We start from the raw sequence: 21619 nt of genomic DNA on the forward strand, positions 1-21619 counted from the left end.
GCAACCTCTTATTGCAGCACCCTAGCTCCTGAATGTCCTATTGTCCTGCAACCTCTTATTGCAGCACCCTAGCTCCTGAGTGTCCTATTGTCCTGCAACCTCTTATTGCAGCACCCTAGCTCCTGAGTGTCCTATTGTCCTGCAACCTCTTATTGCAGCACCCTAGCTCCTGTGTGTCTTATTGTCCTGCAACCTCTTATTGCAGCACCCTAGCTCCTGAGTGTCCTATTGTCCTGTAACCTCTTATTGCAGCACCCTAGCTCCTGTGTGTCTTATTGTCCTGCAACCTCTTATTGCAGCACCCTAGCTCCTGAGTGTCATATTGTCCTGCAACCTCTTATTGCAGCACCCTAGCTTCTGAGTGTCCTATTGTCCTGCAACCTCTTATTGCAGCACCCTAGCTCCTGTGTGTCTTATTGTCCTGCAACCTTATTGCAGCACCCTAGCTCCTGAGTATCCTATTGTCCTGCAACCTCTTATTGCAGCACCCTAGCTCCTGGGTGTCCTATTATCTTGCAACCTTATTGCAGCACCCTAGCTCCTGAGTATCCTATTGTCCTGCAACCTCTTATTGCAGCACCCTAGCTCCTGGGTGTCCTATTGTCCTGCAACCTTATTGCAGCACCCTAGCTCCTGAGTGTCCTATTATCTTGCAACCTTATTGCAGCACCCTAGCTCCTGAGTATCCTATTGTCCTGCAACCTCTTATTGCAGCACCCTAGCTCCTGTGTGTCCTATTGTCCTGCAACCTCTTATTGCAGCACCCTAGCTCCTGGGTGTCCTATTGTCCTGCAACCTTATTGCAGCACCCTAGCTCCTCAGTGTCATATTGTCCTGCAACCTCTTATTGCAGCACCCTAGCTCCTGAGTGTCATATTGTCCTGCTGCCTGCAACCTCTTATTGCAGCACCCTAGCTCCTGAGTGTCATATTGTCCGGAAACCTCTTACTGCAAATATAACCTTTTAATACAGCGCCTCAGCTCCTGATAGATGCACTGTCCTTTACCCCTCACTGCAGCAAAATTATGAGTGCCTTATTGCTCATGTAAACTCATGTAGCAGTACTTCAGGTCCTGACTGTCTTATTGCAGCACCCAAATGTCTCACATTTTACTGCAGTATGCAACTCCTGAAAACCGTATTGTCCTTGTAATCTCTTAACACAGCAACCCCAGCTCATGAGTCTCGTACTGTCCTTTCACATCGTATTACACCTACCCACCCGTGAACGCTTATAAATGCAACCCAATTCCAGGACCCCAAGTTTTAAGGAGTTTACCCTAGTTGATCCAAAACTTCTCCCCCCGTGTACCTTGACAAGTGTTTTAAGATTTGCCTCTTGATAATTCCCGCCATCCCAGTCCTGGCTCCGTGTTGTTATCCCCCGACCTACTCCTGTCAGGTCCTCCACAACATGCATCCCGGCAGGCCCTGCGCCAGCTCCACCATAGAGATGCGAAAATGACAGTACCACTGTTGTCTAGCAACCAGGAGACGCTGTGAACCTGCATTGGAAGTCTCCTGTACACGTGGAAGTACGTTGTCTCCAATCAAGTTGGTGCTTATATCTTGCTACTGACAGATTGTCATCTTATTGAACTGCGCTACCCTCTAAACTAAACTTTAATGTACGTTTGTTTGCAAGGAACACTAGATATTGGTATCGTCTGACTTTAATCCCACCCCCGGTAGATACAAAACGACAGCAGACACTTTAAACTCAATAGGTATTATATTTTCTTTGTTCACAAATGTTACTTTGTCCCTTAGATGTAAGCCCACATTTCCACATAAGAGAATAAAGCATATGGACACTTCATATAATATGATCATGTTAAACTCAAAATGTAGCTCAACACCATTTACCTAACAGAGCTAGGTCAGTCATGGAATTTATTTTCATGCAGCTCCAGAATAAGTCTTATTGCAAAGTTGGTTCCAGCTGTAGACAAACTCTATAGTGATTGTGAATACTGCAAAAGATGATTTTTTTTTTTTTTTTTACATGGTACAGCATTCAAAATCCAAATTTTGTGAGCTTGTGTGGTCAACCATTTAATCAACGCATGGTGCCACCCCAGTCCATAACACTAGATTACAGTACTGAGTTTGTTATAGTATCAACACTAAAAACACAGCATCATCTTCACGTGGAAATTGTGATCCAAGATATGGAGTGTTAGAAAATAAATTTGTATGTGTGGAGTTAAAGGGTAAAATTATAAAGTTATGGCGGTCAAAATGAACCTTCTGTGATATGGACAGACAGTACATTAAAAAACATCTTACTATTTCACTTCTATCAAATCTTCCTCCCTCTCTTGATGTCCATTGTTTAAAGGACCAGTCAACACAGTAGATTTGCATAATCAACAAATGCAAGATAACAAGACAATGCAATAGCACTTAGTCTGAACTTCAAATGAGTAGTAGATTTTTATTCTGACAATTTTAAAAGTTATGTCTTTTTCCACTCCCCCTGTACCATGTGACAGCCATCAGCCAATCACATATGCATACATGTACCATGTGACAGTCATCAGCCATTCACAAATGCATACACACTTATTCTTGCACATGCTCAGTAGGAACTGGTGACTCAAAAAGTGTAAATATAAAAAGACTTTGCACATTTTGTTAATTGAAGTAAATTGGAAAGTTGTTTAAAATTACATGCTCTGTCTGAATAATGAAAGTTTCATTTTGATTGAGTGTCCCTTTAAACCACTGGTTCTCAAACCTGTCCTCTCAGGTCTTCCCAACAGGCCAAGTTTTCAGGACTACCTTGGATGAGAGCAGGTAAAATAATCAGCTGATTATTTCACCTGTGCTCTAGTTCAGATAAAATGTGGCCTGTTAGCGAGGCCGAAGGACAAGTTTGAAAACCAGTGGTTTAAACCGAACCTAGCGCTTTGCCATTAGGCCACCATAGCTAGGCAGACTACCTAGCCTCGGGTAGGACCAGAGTAGAAGTGCAAAATCAACTAATGTATAATAGCAAGACAATGAAATAACTAACTTCCAAACGACCAATGGAGTGTTTCAGACAAGGGCGGGGGGGGGGGGGGGATGTTTCTATTAGAATCATTAAAGTTTATTTTTTACTTTATTGTCCCTTTAACCCCTTAAGGACACGGCCATTTTTCAATTTCTTTCCCTGAAGGACCAGGGCTATTTTTAAATTTCTGCGGTGTTTGTGTTTAGCTGTAATTTTCCCCTTGCTCATTTACTGTACCCACACATATTATATACCGTTTTTCTCGCCATTAAATGGACTTTCTAAAGATACCATTATTTTCATCATATCTTATCATTTACTTTAAAAAAATTATAAAATATTAGGAAAAAAATTGAAAAAAACACACTTTTTCTAACTTTGACCCCCACAATCTGTTACACATCTACAACCACCAAAAAACACCCATGCTAAATAGTTTCTAAATTTTGTCCTGAGTTTAGAAATACCCAATGTTTACATGTTGTTTTTTTTTTGCAAGTTATAGGGCCATAAATACAAGTAGCACTTTGCTATTTCCAAACCATTTTTTTTCAAAATTAGCGCTAGTTACATTGGGACACTGATATCTGTCAGGAATCCCTGATTAACCCTTGACATGTATATATTTTTTTTAGAAGACATCCCAAAGTATTGATCTAGGTCCATTTTGGTATATTTCATGCCACCATTTCACCACCAAATGCAATCAAATAAAAAAAATTGTTCACTTTTTCCCAAATATTTTCACAAACTTTAGGTTTCTCACTGAAATTGTTTACAAACAACTTGTGCAATTATGGCATAAATGGTTGTAAATGCTTCTCTGGGATCCCCTTTGTTCAAAAATAGCAGAAATATAGGACTTTGGCGTTGCTTTTTGGTAATTAGAAGGCCGCTAAATGCCACTGCGCATTACACGTGTATTATGCCCAGCAGTGAAGAGGTTAATTAGGGAGCATGTAGGGAGCATCTAGGGTTAATTTTAGCTGTAGTGTAGTAGACAACCCCAAGTATTGATCTAGGCCCATCTTGGTATATTTCATGCTACCATTTCACCGCAAAATGCGATCAAATTAAAAAAAACGTAAAATTTTTCACAATTTTAGGTTTCTCACTGAAATTATTTACAAACAACTTTTGCAAGTATGGCATAAATGATTGTAAATGCTTCTCTGGGATCCCCTTTGTTCAGAAATAGACATATATGGCTTTGGCGTTGCTTTTTGGTAATTATAAGGCCGCTAAATGCCGCTGCGCACCACACGTGTATTATGCCCAGCAGTGCAGGGGTTAATTAGGTCATTTGTAGGGAGCTTGCAGGGTTAATTTTAGCTTTAGCGTAGAGATCAGCCTCCCACCTGACACATCACACCCCAGGATCCCTCCCAAATAGCTCTCTTCCCTCCCCCATCCCACAATTGTTCCCGCCATCTTAAGTACTGGCAGAAAGTCTGCCAGTACTAAAATAAAAGGTATATTTAAAATTTAAAAAAAAATTGTAAAGCATATTTACATATGCAGCTGTGTAGGATCCCCCCTTAGCCCCCAACCTCCCTGATCCCCCCCCAAACAGCTCTCTAACCCTCCATCTCTACCTTACTGGGAGCCATCTTGGGTACTGGCAGCTGTCTGCCAGTACCCTGTTTGCAAATACAAATGTTTTTTTTTTTTGTTTTTTTTTTTTTTAAAAATCCATTTTTTCTGTAGTGTAGCTTCCCCCCCCACAGACAAATCCCCCACCCGCTCCCATATCCCTTATATTTATTTTTGTTGGGGATTGTATCCCCCTTACTGCCAGTTTTATATAATTAATTTGCTGTAGTGTAGAGGTTCCCACCCGCTCCCTCCCCGTGCGCGCGCCCAACAACCCCGCCCCCGATCCCGCCCCCCTCTCTCTTCAATTTGTCACCGATGGCCGCCCACCCGCCTCCCACGGTCAGCTCCCACCCACCAACGATTGCGGCCATCGATGCCGGTGCAGAGAGGGCCACAGAGTGGCTCTCTCTGCATCGGATGGGGGAAAAAGGTTATTGCAGGATGCCTAGATATCGAGGCATCACTGCAATAACCGTAAAGCGGCTGGAAGCGATCAGGATCGCTTCCAGCCGCTTTAATCCCCAAAGTCGTACAGGGTACGTCGCTGGTCTTTAAAGACCAGGTTGTATGCGACGTACCCTGTACGACTCGTGTCGTTAAGGGGTTAAACACTATAGCTGCATTGTTTACAAAAAACTATTATACATGTATTGTGCAAGACAGGTGCGCACTCCTGAGCCTACCTCAGTATAGGCTCATTGAAAGGAGCAGAGTTGCAACAAAAGGAGATCGAGAAAAAGTAGTACATTTCATAATAGACGTAAATAAAATTCTAAAAACTGTACACTATGATTTATAAGTTTAATTTTGCCTTCTATATCACTTTATAAGGCTAGTAGACCAAACTTAAAGGGACATGACACCCAATTTTTTTTCCTTTCATTTTTAGAAAGAGCAAACAATTTTAAACAATTTTCTAACTTACTTCTATTATCTAATTTGCTTAATTCTCTTGATATCCTTTGCCAAAAGCATATTTAGATAGGCTCATTAGCTGCTGATTGGTGGCTGCGCATAGATGCTTGATGTGATTGGCTCACCCATGTGCACTGCTATTTCTTCAACAAAGGATATCTAAGGAATAAAGCAAATTAGATAGACAATTGGAATTTTTAATATTGTATTCTCTATGTGAACCATGAAATAATTTTTGGGCTTAAAGTCCCTTTAAAAAGAACAGGAAATACATTCATATTTTTATATATATAAAAAAGTTCAATTATTCATAATAAAACAATGATGCAATATACTTTATTTACCCCTTTTTCATGTAATTTAGTAGAAAAATAAAATAAAAAAATAAAAAGATTTTCTAATACAACTCGAACTGCACCCTGCTGACTTCTCAAGGCTAACCACAATACATATCTGTCCCTAATTGGTTTTAATTGATGACAGCAATGCCTTTTATACTGACATGACTGTGGCTAGCCTTGTTGTCTGCAGCCTAAAGCTCAGACTGGCTCCTCCAAATAAAACAAATAAATAATGGGTAGAAACTGGAAGTAAAAAAAATAAATAAAAAAAAAGGAAGGGGATGTTAAAGAGACACTCAAGTCAAAATTAAACTTTTATTATTCAGATAGAGCAGCAATTTAAACAACTTTCCAATTTACTTCCATTAAGAAAATGTGCAGTAACTTTTTTAAATCACCAGCTCCTACCGAGCATGTGCAAGAATTCACAGAAAAAGCATGTATGCATTTGTGATTGGCTGATGGCCGTCACATGGTACGTGTATGCCTTTGTCATTGGCCAATGGCTGTCACATAGTACAGGGGGAGTAGAAATAGACAACTCATTTGAAGTTCAGACTAAGTACTATTGCATTGTCTTGTTATCTTGCATTTGTTGATTATACAAATCTACTGTTGTTTTTTTTCCTAAAACCATTTGTAACATGGCTTATAAGTTATTGTATAGCAAGTCATCAGAAAGATCTTGTAAGCACAGGGTGTTTACTGTGCCTTTAACATGTACACAAATCTTTTTGTCTGTAAAAGCCTATCTTCCAAAGACAGCATTCACAGATATTTTTAACCATTGGTGAGGTGGGGAAATGGTTGACAAAAGTATAAATAGACAACATGTATGCATATTGTGAAGACACTGACAGTGTTTGAATTCTATGCTGAGCTGAAGTATGGTTCTATCCCTTTAGATGTCAGTAACAGCTCACATAATAACTATATCAGACTGTAAACAAGCATAATCTATACTCTCACTTGTCACAATGCTTTTCAATACATAAGAAAACACTTTGTTCCATTACAGTAAAACTAAATAATCTACAGAGAAACTTATTTCCGTCACTCTGCACATAATGCAGTGGATATAAAAAGTCTACACACCCCTTTTAAAACGTCAGGTTTCTGTGATGTGGAGAGAAAAAAAAAAAAAAGGAAATTTATGCTTACCTGATAAATTTGTTTCTTTTACGATATGAGTCCACAGATTTCAGCCTTACTTAAAGGGACAGTTCACCCAAAAAATGTCTCCCCTTTAAATTGTTCCCAATGATCCATTTTTCCTGCTGTAGTATATTAAATTGTTCACAAGTAGCTCCTTTACCCCTATTTCAGCATACAAAAGAGCCGATTTAGCCTGTGGTATCACAACCTACACTAAAAGTTTTGATACTGGAGTATATGCTATTGCCAGACTATGTAAACACAGCCAGCAGAAGAAATTACAGTCTCAGTGGGTTGCAGGATAGTTTAAAGTGAATGTCAATTTACAAGCTACTGAAGGCTCCTAATACTTATATTACACATGTTTATTCAAACCGTGAACTTTAAAAAAAAAAATTAAAAAAAAATAATTTATAATATATTTTAATTACTAACTTCGCTCCGTTTTGAGCCACAACTCCTCCCATAAGGCACTTCCTTGTTTTGCAGAGAGTGACGTATAGTGGTCTCACCTACTCTATACGTATCTCTGATGCGCGCACCCGTGATGCCCTTACTTTGTGCATGCGTGAAAAACTTTTGTACTTAATCTGCACATGCGTTTAAATACTTAATGTGCGCAAGCGTGAAAGTAGGATAGACAGGCTGCGCATGCGTTAACATCCGACCTCCTCAAAGCGCTATCTAGTATTCAATGAATGTATCCGTTAATTGAATACTATTGTGATAGCGAATGCAGCCGAAAAATATGTATTCATCTAATCACAGTACCCTTAGCAGCACTGTACAATACTAATCACAGTAGCCTTCACTGTATACCGCTGATAGAGTCTGAAATTGAAGTTGTTACAGAGCATGCGCGTCTCGTGGACACGCATCACTTCTGAAGCTGGGGATTAGAAGCTAACGCATGCGCAGAATAAGCGCATGACGTTGCCAAAAAGGGGTTGAACGCCACGGGGTAAAAAAACGGATTGGCAATCGCTATTGTCAATCATTTCCAAATAGAGGGACCAAATGGCGGGTGGAGGAATCTCAGCTCCAAAAATGAGATACAAAGGTATATATTTGGGATTAGCAAGTACACAGAAAAAAATGATGAATTAAGGTCCACCTAAATTGTTGAGAGTGATAATATGGCAATAAGCAACACTGTTGGGTTTACATTCACTTTAAGTAATAAAATGTTAATTTTCCATTGTCCTTTCTAAGTATTCAGTATTGCTTTACAAACAGATATAATATAAGGAAACAAGTGTGTGAATAAAAGTGATAACATAATGAGATCTGATATTAGCTTGAAACTCAACTCATTGTAATATGCAGTAGCTGGTTTTGTGCTTTTAAGCCACAGCCTACACATAAATAAACCTGCAAATGCAAATTCTCAAACATTTTATACTCTGCAGCTGGTATATCAAGTCATTGAAAATACATTAATTGAAAAACAATTTTACAGTGTAATGTCCCTTTAAGGGATATCGCCTCCTGGTCAGCAGGAGGAGGCAAAGAGCTCCACAGCAGAGCTGTATAAATAGCTCCTCCCTTCTTTCCCACTCCATTCATTCGATCAAAGCTAGGAAGAGAAAGGAAAAGCAAAGGAGCAGAGGTGACTTAAGATTAACAAAATAAAGACCTGTCTTCGAAAATGACAGGGTGGGCCGTGAACTCGTCATATCGTAAAAGAAACAAATCAGGTAAAGCATAAATTTCCTTTTACAAGATATGACGAGTCCACGGATTTCATTCTTACTTATGGGATACAATACCAAAGCTATAGGACACGGATGAAAGGGAGGGCAAGACAGGAACCTAAACGGAAGGCACCACTGCTTGAAGAACCTTTCTCCCAAAAATAGCCTCAGACGAGGCAAAAAAGTGTGAAGAGATGTTCAACAGAAGCATCATTTTAAAATGCCCATGAGGAAGCCACAGCCCTAGTGGAATGAGCTGTAATTCGTTCAGGAGTCTCGTATTCAAAACGGATGATACTCTTCAACCAAAAAGAAAAAGGTAGCTATAGCTTTCTGACCCCTACGTTTCCCAGTAAACACAACAAACAATGAAGATGATTGACGAAATTCCTTAGTCGCCTGCAAGTAACACTTCAAGGCACGGACTACATCCAGATTATGTAAAAGACGTTCCTTCTTAGAAGGATTAGGACACAACGAAGGAACAACAATTTCCTGATTAATATTCTTGTTAGAAACAACCTTAGGAAGAAAACCAGGTTTGGTACGCAACACTATCATATCAGAATTAAATATAAGATAAGGAGAATCACATCGTAATGCTGAAAACTCAGAAACTCTGTGAGCAAATAGCAACCAAAAATAAAACTTTCCAAGATAACAACTTAATATCTATGGAATGCATAGGTTCAAACGGAACCCCTTGAAGAACCTTAAGAACTAAATTCAAACTCCAAGGAGGAGCAATTGATCTAAACACAGGCTTGATTCTAGTCAGAGCCTGACAAAAAGATTGAACATCCGGAACATATGCCAGACGTTTGTGTAGCAAAATAGATAGAGCAGAAATCTGTCCCTTTAAGGAACTTGCTGATAACCCTTTCTCCAATCCTTCTTGGAGAAAGCATAAAATCCTAGGAATCCTAATCCTACTCCAAGAGTAGCCCTTGGATTTGCACCAATAAAGATATTTACGCCATATCTTATGGTAATTTTTTTCTAGTAACAGGCTTACGTGCCTGAATCAAAGTATCAATGACCGAATCAGAGAACCCCCGCTTAGATAAAAATCAAGCGTTCAATCTCCAAGCAGTCAGCTGTAGAGAAATTAGATTCGAATGATGGAAGGGTCCCTGAATGAGAAGGTCCTGCCTCAATGTAAGCTCAATGGCAGAGATGACATGTCCACCAAATCAGCATACCAAGTCCTGCGAGGCCACGCAGGAGCGATGAGAATCACTGAAGCCCTCTCCTGTTTGATCCGAGCAATCACCAGAGGAAGGAGAGCAAACGGTGGAAACACATAAGCTAGGTTGAACAACCAAGGCATCTATCAGTTCGACCCGAGTATCCCTGGACCTATATCTGTATCTCGAGAGCTTGGCATTCTGACGAGACGCCATGAGATCCAGCTCTGGTCTGCCCAATCTGAGAATCAGGGTGGCAAAGACCTCCGGATGGAGTTCCCATTCCCCCGGATGAAACGTCTGTCTGCTCAAAAAAATCCGCTTCCCAGTTGTCCACTCCTGGGATGTAGATTGCTGACAGATAACAAGAGTGAGCCTCCGCCCACCAAATTATCTTGGATACTTCTGTCATCACTAAGGAACTCCTTGTTCCTCCCTGATGATTGATGTAAGCCACAGCCGTGATGTTGCCCGACTAAAATCGGATGAAGCGTATTGAATATTGCTCTCAACTTCCGTAATAAAAGAATTAGCCAGCTTAAGGGCCTTAATTCTATACAATATTTTTTTTCTAAAGAAGTCTCACTCTTAAGAGATTCTTCTTGAGCGTCAAACCAGAAGGCAGCCGCAGTTGTGACTGTTACAATGCATGCCGTCGGTTGTAATAGAAGCCCTTGATGAACATAGTTTTTTGAGAAAACCCTCTAACTTCTTATCCATCCGTCCTTGAAAGCACAACTATCCTCTATAGGAATAGTCGTACGCTAGCCAGGGTAGAAATAGCTCCCTCCACCTTAGGGATTGTCTGCCAAGAATCCCACACAGTGTCAGTTATAGGGTACATTTTCTTAAACATAGGGGAAGGAGAGAACGGAATTCCCGGTCTTTCCCATTCCCTAGCAATAATTTCCAAAATCCTCTTAGGGACCGGAAAAACATCAGAATAAGAGGGTATCTCCAAGTATCTGTCCATTTTACACAGTTTCTCTGGAGGGACCACAATAGAGTCAGTCGTCCAGAGTCATCAATACCTCCCATAGTAACAGACAGAGGTGTTCAAGCTTGAACCTGAATGACATTACTTCCAACTCTGTTTGGGGTAATGCACTTCCTGAGTCAGACAGCTCCCCCTGAGACAGGGCCTCCCTACCCCCCCCATTCAGAGTCCTGGGAGGGTACATAGGAAATAGCCATCAAAGTATCAGAAGTTGTAGGGACCACCTGGGTCTCTCCCCTACTGCGTTTGCTTTGAAAAGCTGGCAACTTAGACAAAACTTCTGAAAGGGTGGATGACATAACTGCAGCCATATCCTGCAGAGTGAATGAAGCAGACGCTGTAGAAGAACAGGCGTCGCATGAGCGGGCGTTAAAGGCTGTGAAACTTGGGGAGAAGTTTGCGGCCTACTCTGAATCTCATCTTTATGAGAGCAATCCTTAGACATATCTTTAGTAAAGAAAATCTGCTCCTTATACTGTAAGGCCCCCTCAATGCATGAGGAACACAACATAACCGGGGGTTCCGCAGTGGCATCTAAACACATAGGGCATGTTGTGTGTTCAAGATCATCCATGTTAACAGAAATGAAAAGTTAGCTTGATCGTGCAACAATAAAAAGCTAAACGTATAGCTAAGAAAAACGTGTGCACTGTATCCTTAAAAACAAACTGTCCCACAGCTTTAGCTTAGCGTTTGACTTAAACAAAAATACAATTTGGAGTATAATTTTTGTCCCAATTTGCTACGGAAGGTCCACAGATACACAAATTTAACGGTCACCTCGCTGCAGCTCCTACCTGACTCCACTGACCAAGAATTCTCCTCTAAAACGGCGTGCCTAAGATCACTTGCCTATACTATCACAAGCGGACTTAGGAGCCGTAAGGAATGCTGTTCGTCTTCATAAAACTAACTGCGCGGCTGAAGGCGCGGAAATTAGCCCCGCCCTTCGTGGGCGTACACAATATACCCCGGGAAGAACAACTGAGCACCGCCAGATAGAGTTACTTTCTTTATCTCCCTCTGACTCCGGTACTACTCCCAGCGTCAGTCTCATATTCAGAAGGTCCCCCATGTAAGCCAAAACATAGGACATGTAGTGAACTCCGCACTTAACATAACAAGTGACTCGTCCGTTGCGTCAGCAATTGTATCCAACGCAGCTCCCAGCGCATCTAAGCCTATGTGTTCCTGCCAGATGAGTTGGGAAAAGTGTAATATTTTGGGATCCCATTTACAATAAAAAGACAGCCCACACATGCTACCAAGGGAAGCCCTTACCCAAGCCCCCCATTGGAAAAAAAGGCAGAGTACAGTCGGTTCTGGGATATGTTGTAGAGCCCCAGAGAACAAAGGACTGCACTTACCTCCATGCTGAGGAACAGCATGAAAATCTTACAGTGCCAAGAGGTCCACTCTGCCTCCTGAGGTCCTGTAAGGTAGAAGGGTCTTAGTCAGTATTCTATGACCATACACAGAGAAGCAGCACAAGTATGGGAGGCGCAGTGAAACTAAAATTCCACTAGTTCCCATAACCTGACAGGCTATTTCCAGACGCTTCTCTGTAGAAAAATAGTACCCTTGGCACCATTTAAAAATAAAAAACTCTTGATTGAAGAATCCTAACTAACACCTCACTTTACCTCTCTCCTATCACTAACACAGGCAAAGAGAATGACAGGAGTGGGAGGGAAGGGAGGAGCTATTTATACAGCTCTTTGCCTCCTCCTGCTGACCAGGAGGCAATATCCCATAAGTAAGGATGAAATCCGTGGACTCGTCATATCTTGTAAAAAAAAAAGACAAAGATAAATCATTTCAGAACTTTCTCCACCTTTAATGTGAGCTATAAAACTGTACAACTCAATTGAAGAACAAACTGCAATTTTTTTAGGTTGAGGGAAGTAAAAATAAAATATGGTTGCATAAGTGTGCACACCCTTAAACTAATACTTTGTTGAAGCACCTTTTGATTTTATTACAGCACTCAGTCTTTCTGGTAATGAGTCTATCAGCATGGCACATCTTGACTTGGCAAGATTTGCCCACTCTTTTGCAAAAACACTCCAAATCTGTCAGATTGCGAGGGCATCTCTTGCGCACAGCCCTCTTCAGACCACCCCACACATTTTCAATCGGATGCAGGTCTGGGCTCTAGCTGGGCCATTACAAAACTAATCTTCCTCTGGTGAAGCCATTCCTTAGTTGATTTGGATGTATGCTTTGGGTTGTTGTCATGCTGAACGATGAAGTTCCTCTTCATGTTCAGCTTTCTAGCAGAAGCCTGAAGGTTTTGTGCCAATATTGACTGGTATTTGGAACTGTACATAATTCCCTCTACCTTGACTAAGGCCCCAGTTCCAGCTGAAGAAAAACAGCCCAAATTATGATGCTGCCACCACCATGCTTCACTGTGGGTATGGTGTTCTTTTGGTGATGTACAGTGTTTTTGCGCCAAACCTATCTTTTGGAATTATGGCCAAAAAAGTTAAACCTTTGTTTCATCAGACCATAAAACCTTTTCACACAATGCTTTTGGGAGACTTCGGATGTGTTTTTTGCAAAATTAGCCAGGTTTGGATGTTTTTCTTCATAAGAAAAGGCTTCCGGTCTTGCCACCCTACCCTATAGCCCAGACATATGAAGTATACGGGAGATTGTGGTCACATATACCACACAGCCAGTACTTGCCAGATATTCCTGCAGCTCCTTTAATGTTGCTGTAAGCCTCTTGGCAGCCTCCCAGACCAGTTTTCTTCTCGTCTTTTCACCAGTTTTGGAGGGACGTCCAGTTCTTGGTAATGTCACTGCTGTGCCACATTTTCTCTACTTGATGATGACTGTCTTCACTATGTTCCATGGTATATCTAATGCCTTGGAATTTCTTTTGTACCCTTCTCCTGACGCATACCTTTTAACAATGAGATCAATCTGATGCTTTGGAAGCTTTCTGCAGACCATGGCTTTTGCTGTAGGATGCGACTAAATAAATGTCAGGACAGACCAACTAGAACAGCTGAACTTTATTTGGGGTTAATCAGAAGCACTTTAAATGATGGCAGGTGTGTACTGACTCCTATTTAACATGATTTTGAATGTGATTGCTTAATTCTGAACACAGCTACATCCCCTTAAACAAAGTATTAGTTTAAGGATGTGCACACTTATGCAACCATGTTATTTTATTTTTTTATTATTTTTACTTCTCTCCACCTAAAATATTTCAGTTTGTTTTTCAATTGAGTTGTACAGTTTATAGGTTACATTAAAGGTGGAAAAAGTTCTGAAATGATTTATCTTTGTCATTTTTTTACATCACAGAAACCTGACATTTTAACAAGGGTGTGTAGACTTTATATATCTACTGTATATTCCAAATGATTCAGAAAAAGAGGATGATCAAATACAACTAATTACGCTTAAAAGTATATAAAACTGGGTATTAATATTACTTTTTTGTAGGAGTAAAAGTTTGAGGCAAAGATTTGATGCACTGCTGTGGCTTGATTCATTTTAGGGATTAGAAGAATTTAGGACTACCGCTTTCGCCGAAACGCACTAGCTTTCCTGATACACAGCACTTTTTGATCTTCTCCATGTGGAAGTTTCTATGCTTTTAAAGAAGCAATAAAGTTGCTTTTAACAGACTGGTTGTCCTTTTTTGATAACCTTGAATATGCCAGTTATCAGTCCTTTTCTCATTCTGAATAACCGACTGGCCTCCCATTGGTAATTTGCAATCACATGTGACCTCTACATTATCCAATACGGATCGTTTACAGAGTACAGTGAGTCAGATGTGTGGCGGCAGCAAGAGTGTAAGGCTCCGGATGACAAGAGTTCTGCAAGTCCTCTCAGCCAAGACTGAGATCGCACCGCCGTTTGCCCGAGGATACTCTGTATGGATGTTTGAGAGGGTGAGCATTTTCCATTTTGATGATACTGTGATAGTTTGTGCGCTTTTGGTATTGAGCGCTTGTTTTGGACTACCTCTGAGTGCAGGCCAGCCGTAAAATATATATGTAATTGAGCATTTATTACATATGTTAACATTTGAGGTATCTAAAATTGACTCTCTCGATTAGATTAGAAGAATTTATACCAATTACTCCCACTGCAGTGCATCTTCGGGCTTATCCAAGAGAGCTACTGAAACTGGTGTACACAAACATAGCCCACCAGAATAGCCACTCATGTGTTATTGGAAAACATAATGATACTTATAACTCATAGGATGTAACTTTTCCAGGAGTGCATAGTTCAAGTTTCTAAGACATTTTTCTTTTGTGATTCAAAGCATACAATGTTCCAATTTTCTTCTATTATCTAATTTGCTTTTGTTCTCTTAGTATCATTTGTTCAAAATACCACCAGCAATGCATTACTGGGAGCTAGCTGCTAATTGGTGGCTGCACATAAAGGGCTTATCTGATGTGTTCAGTTGTGCATTGCTCATCCTTCAACAAACACCACCAAGAGAACAAAGCAAATTTGATAACAGAAGTAAATTGGAAAGTGGTTTAAAATATGAGATATCTGAATCATGAAACAAATATTTTGAGTTTCAATAAACCTAATAACCCAAAAAGGATTTTCCCAATACAAAAGAAACTCCCCACACAATAAAAAAATTTAATTAGCAAAAAAACTTTTATAATAAAAGTTTAACGATAAACTGCATCCAAACAGGTTGTAAAAATGAGAAACAATTTTGAAGACAATGGAGACAAATTTCAAATATAAATTTTGGCCAGAGAAATAACTAGGACAGGACAGAAGAAAAGAAAACAAAAAATGCTCGAGTCATTTAATGCAGTGCACGATGCAAATAAGTATATTTAATGGGACAGACAAACCAAAATTAAACTTCTTTGATTCAGATACAGAATGCAATAAAAAAAAAAAAAAAAAAAAAAAAAAAAAAAATTTAATTCTATTATCAAATGTGTTTAGTTTTCTTGATATCCTTTGTTGAAGAGTAAATCGAAGTGGACTCATAGTAGCTCAGGGATGTGCAATGTCACTCTATGGCAGCAGTATTTGCAACAAATGTCTAACATTACTAGAAACAACGCTGCCAGAAAATGCTAAAGGCGCATGCGTGTAAGCCCAGGAAGTCCTAGGAGTGTACCCAGGTTTACTCTTCAACAAAGGATTCCAAAAGAACAAAGTAAAGTTGATAAAATAATTAAATTGGGGGAAAAAATTAAACTGCATATCTATCTAAAGTTTGATTTTGAAGTGACTGTCCCTTTAAACTAGAATTAACTTTTTCAACCAGTGGGTGCGTATTCAGATAAATTAAAAACACCATTAAGATATCCACTTGGCACAATATGGCAGATGTAGTATTACTTTACAGAAGTGTAGTAGGGTTCTAAAGTAGGTCTTACCTTGTACTGATGAAACCATTATACACAAACAAGGTATTCTACCAGGTCCCCCAATTACAACATAAGGTAATATCAAATCATTTATAAAGGTATAACTAATCCCTCAGCTAGCCACCATTAACTTGTGCAAGTATTCCTGGCTGTGTTTGGCTGCCCTCTTCCAAAAGTAAAATACCAGAAGTCTCTTCATATTGAGGTCTATATGTCTATGTAGCCAAGTTTTATCACACTTCAAAATGGGGATCACAATCAAGAGGTCTGTTGCCATATTAAAAGTAGTAATCATCCTCAAGGAAGAAATATATGATCTAATTTTCAAATATGTAATATGAAGAATTTTTTTTTTTTTTTTTAACAAAAAAAAAGTGAAGCAGTATACTCTTAACAAGAAAACAAAAACTAGAGAGATTGCCATCAAAGCACACTGTGTCCATTCTTGGATAGAATGGGGGGGGGGGGGGGAGAACACATGCAGGCATATGGAACATCCCTATCAGAAACACGTAAGTGGCATCTTTTACTTAATACCTATCTTGGTAAAGTAACAGAGATCCAAATCTGCAACTCCTGTGTGCTCTGTTTCAATCTAATTCTCACTGATGCAGACAAATTAAAAGAAAGAAAAATGCTTAAAAGGTGGTGGTGGGGAATTAAAAAGTCTATTATCGGTCAGGGCGAGCCATTCCAGGACGGGACTGAAGCATCATGGGACGGCCAGGCGGGCGCATCATGGGTGGACCGGGCATCATAGACATGTGTGCACCCATAGGTGGCCTCATCCCAGGGCCTGGAAAGGAAGAAGAAACTGGAGAAAAAAAAATAAAAAAATATTAATTTATAGTTCATGATTACTTTGTTGGCTAGCACTGTTATTCATAGTACAGATGTCTTAAGATACTAAACTCTAGTTTAGACCAACCGAGTGTCAAGCATAGTGCTGTATTCACAATTGCAATTAAAAAAACAAACAACCTTGAAGTGAAATACAAGAGAGATAACGAGAACACAAGAACGAGAGAGAATGTTCACATGTGCCAAATAGATATTGTGCACTGATTGGATAAAATGCATGTGTCAAAAGAACTAAAATAAGGGGCAGTCTGAAGAGGCTTAAAACAAGGTAATCAGAGGTAAAAAAACAAAATTTATGCTTACATGATAAAATTTATTTCCGGATATGGAGAGTCCACGCCTTAAGTAATTACTATTGGGAATATCACTCCTGGCCAGCAGGAGGCGGCAAAGAGCACCACAGTTAAACTGCCAAGTATCACTCCCTTACCCACAACCCCCAGTCATTCGACCAAAGGGAAATGGAGAAAAAGGAGTAACAAGGTGTAGAGGTGCCTGAGATTATACTAAAAAGAACAACAGTCTTAAAATAAAGGGTGGGGCCGTGGACTCACCATACCCGGAAATAAATTTATCAGGTAAGCAGAAATTTTGTTTTTCTTTCCAAACATATGGTGAGTCCACGGCTTGAGTAATTACTGTAGGGAACCAATACCCAAACCAGAGGACACGGATAAATAAGGGGGGACAAGACATGCAGTCCTAAACAGGTTCTTCAAGCAGTGGTGCCTTCTTTCTCCCAAAAGAAGCCTCAACTGAGGCAAAAATATTAAAATTTGGAAAAATTGAGAAAAAAGAAAAAAAATTTAGCGAAGACGAAGTTGCAGCCCAAGAAGAGTTAACAGCTCTTGTGGAATAAGCCGTAATTCTCTCAGAAGGCTGCTGCCCAAGCAGTCTCATAAGCCAAACAAATTATACTTCGTAATTAAAAAGAAAAGTAGTAGCAGTAGCTTTCTGACCTTTACGTTTCCCCAGAGAGACATGCAAAGAGGGCAGAGGACTGGCAAAAATCCTTAGTCGCCTGTAAGTAGAATTTAAAAGCACGTACAATATCCAAATTGTGTAACAAAAGTTCTTTGTAAGAAGGAGGATTAGGACACAGAGAGGGATCAACAATTTCCTGATTGATATTTCAATTAGAAACAATCTTAGGAAGGAAACCTAACTTAGTACGAAGAACCGCCTTATCGGCATGAAAAATAAGATAAGGGGGAATCACACGGCAGAGCTGAGAGTGCCGAGACTCTTCAAGCAGAAGAGATAGCAACAAAAAACAAAACATTCCAAGATAACTTAATGTCTATGGTATGCAATGGCTCAAACAGTCAGCTGTAAAACATTAACAAGGTTAAGGCTCCAAGGAGGAACAACAGACTGACCAAGGCCTGACAAAAAGATTGCACATCTGCCAAACGTTTATGTAGTTAAACTGATAAAGCAGAAATCTGACCTTCAGGGTACTGACTGACAATCCCTTTTCCAGGCCTGCCTGAAGAAAAGATAAAATTCTAGGAATTAGCTTAGACAGAATTAAGCGTTCAATCTCCAAGCAGTCAGCTTCAGAGAAGAGAGATTTGGATGAAGGAAGGGACCCTGAATCAGGTGGTCCTTCCTCAGATGTAGTCTCCAAGGTGGGAGAGATGACATCTCCAGTAGGTCTGCAAACCAGATCCTGTGAGGCCATGCAGGGGCTATTAGAATCACCAATGCCCCCCTCCTGTTTGATACAAGCAATGACTCGTGTAAGGAGAGCAAACAGAGGAAACCGGTATGCCGACCTGAAAACACAAGGAAACGCGAGAGCATCTATCAGAACGGCCTGCGGATCTCTTGAACTGTACCTTGGAAGCTTGGCATTCTGAAGGGATGCCATCAGATCCAACTCCGGCACCCCCATTTGAGGGCTAAGCTGGAAAACACCTCTGGATGGAGTTCCCACTCCCCGGGATGAAAAGTCTGTCTGCTCAGAAAATCTGCTTCCCAGTTCTCTACTCCTGGAATGTGGAAGGCAGATAGACCGCAATTGTGGGTCTCTGCCCACTGACTAATCTGAGTAACCTCCTTCATGGCTAAGGAACTCAGAGTTCCTCCCTGGTGATTGATGTAAGCCACAGAGGTAATGTTGACTGACTGGAAAATGATAAATTGGGCTGAGGACAACGGAGGCCAAGCCAATAGAGCATTGTAAATCACCCTCAACTCCAAGATGTTGATGGGAAGAGCAGACTTTTGGGAAGAGCAGACTGAGCTTTTAACAAGTTTCAGACTGCTCTCCAGCCAAGCAGGCTGGCGTCCATGGTCACGATCACCCAGGAAGGTCTCCAAGAGCATGTGCCCTGAGACAGATGTTCCTAAGAAATCCACCACGGGAGAGAGTCCCTTGACGACTGATCTAACTAGTCTGAGATAGATCTGCATGGACGCCATTCTATTGTCTGAGCATGCACAACTGTAGAGCTCTCAAATGGAATTGAGCAAAAGGAATGATGTCCATGGAAGCCACCATCAGACCAATTACCTTCATACAATGAGCCACTGAAGGATAAGCAGTAGCCTGGAGAGAGAGGCAAGAGGAAATTATTTTGTTTTTCCTGACCTCTGTCAGAAAAATCTTCATCAATAGAGAATCTATTATGGTCCCTAAGAACACTACTCTTGTAGCAGGGAAAATTGTGCTTTTTTCCAGATTCACATTCCATCCATGGGAACAAAGAAAAGACAAATATCTCTGTGTGAGATTTTTCTTGTTGAAAAGATGGCGCCTGAACCAATATGTGGTCCAGGTAGGGTGCCACAGCAATTCCACGAGAACGGATCACTGCCAAAAGAGCCCCCAGAACCTTTGAAAATATTTTGGGAGCCGTGGCTAGACCAAATGGAAGGGCCACAAACTGAAAACATTTGTCCAGAAAGGCAAATCTCAGGAATCTGGGATGGTCCCTGTGAATAGGAACATGAAGATACACATCCTTTAGGTCTATGGTTGTCGTGAACTGACCCTCTTGTACTAAAGGAAGAATGGAGCGTATAGTCTCCATCTTAAAGGATGGAACTTTGAGAAATTTGTTTAGACACTTCAAGTCTAGAATGGGATGGGAAGTTCCCTCTTTTTTGGGAACCACCAATAAGTTGGAGTAGAACCCGAGACCCTGTTCCTGCACTGGAACTATCACTCCCAGGGAGGAAAGATGTTGTATACATTTCAAGAACACCTCTCTTTAACTGGTCTGCAGATAATCTTGAGAGATGAATCTGCCTCAGTGAAGAAAAGTCTTGAATTCCAATTTGTAACCCTGGGATACTATGTCCATAGTCCAGAGATCTAGGACATCTCGTATCCAGGCTTGAGAGAACTGAAAAAGTTTGCCCCCCACCTGATCCGATCCTGGATCGGGGACAAACCCTTCATGCTGATTTGGAATCAGCTGCGGGTTTCTTTGATTGATTGTTTCCCCTTTTCCCAAGACTGATTGAGTTTCCAAGAAGACTTGGATTGTTCCTGCTTGGATGAAGGGGAAGGCTTTCCTTTGAAGTTACAAAAGGAACGAAAATTACTCAGACGTCCTTTAGGGCTATTCTACTTATCTTGAGGTAGAAAAGAGCCTTTACCACCCGTAATTTCAGAGATAATTTCTACCAAACCGGGTTCAAACAAGGTTTTGCCCCTTGTAAGGAATCGTCCGAAGCTCGACTTTAGAGGAAATGTCCGCAGACCAGGATTTCAACCATAACGCCCTGCGTGCTAGGACAGCAAAACTGAGTTTTAACTCCTAGTCTAAATACCTGTAAAATGGCATCTGCAATAAAGGAATTGGCTTACGAAGCAACTTAAGAGCTTTGATTGTATCTTGAATTTCTTTACTTGGAGAATCAGACAAGGCGTTGAACCAATAAGATGCCGCACTGGTCACTGTGGCAATACACACCGCAGGTTGCCATTGGAGACTTTGATGAACATGAATCTTTTTCAAATAAACCTTCAAGCTATTTGTCAATCAGATCCTTAAAAGAGTAGCTATCCTCAATAGGAATAGTGGTTCCCTTAGCCAGAGTGGAAATGGCCCCTTCGACTTTGGGTACAGTATACCAAGGGTCTTTAATGGAGTCCGACAGGAAACATTTTCTTAAAAATGGCAGACGGGGAAAAAGACACCCCTGGTTTTCCCCATTCCTGTGAGATAAATTTGCCTAGCACGGCTCGGCACTGGAAAAACCTTTTGAAGTGGAAGGTTCATCAAAGAAGCTTAAGTTTACTAGATTTCTTAGGAGTGTCAACGACAGGGGTATCGGAGTCATCTAAAGTAGGTAAAACCTCCTTTAACAATACACAAAGGTGTTCAATCTGTAATCTGAAGGATACCACACCTCAGTCTCAGAAGGAATTATACTGTCCGAATCAGATTTCACCCTCAGAAAGTCCTGATGTATCTTCCTCAGACTTATAAGAAGGGGCAACTTGGGAAGCAGGACTGAGGGCTGGCACCTTACTT

The 21619-nt window shown here is 40.6% G+C and overlaps 2 protein-coding genes across 2 annotated transcripts in view; both read right to left on the reverse strand.

Annotated features, from left to right (window-relative positions):
* Nucleotides 1–1424, reverse strand: part of BLTP3A (bridge-like lipid transfer protein family member 3A) — a 197243-nt gene extending 195819 nt beyond the window's left edge. Inside the window, exon 1 of the mRNA XM_053706791.1 lies at nt 1314–1424. Within this exon, the coding sequence (XP_053562766.1) occupies nt 1314–1357 (44 nt within the window). The 5' untranslated portion in view covers nt 1358–1424. The remainder of the gene's footprint in view (nt 1–1313) is intronic.
* A 14091-nt stretch (nt 1425–15515) lies between these two features.
* SNRPC (small nuclear ribonucleoprotein polypeptide C) overlaps nt 15516–21619 on the reverse strand; it is a 35605-nt gene continuing 29501 nt past the window's right edge. Inside the window, exon 6 of the mRNA XM_053706793.1 lies at nt 15516–17082. Coding sequence (XP_053562768.1) covers nt 16940–17082 — 143 coding nt within the window. The 3' untranslated portion in view covers nt 15516–16939. The remainder of the gene's footprint in view (nt 17083–21619) is intronic.

This window comes from Bombina bombina, chromosome 3, assembly GCF_027579735.1.
Source record: "Bombina bombina isolate aBomBom1 chromosome 3, aBomBom1.pri, whole genome shotgun sequence".
NCBI classification, from domain to species: Eukaryota; Metazoa; Chordata; class Amphibia; order Anura; family Bombinatoridae; genus Bombina; species Bombina bombina.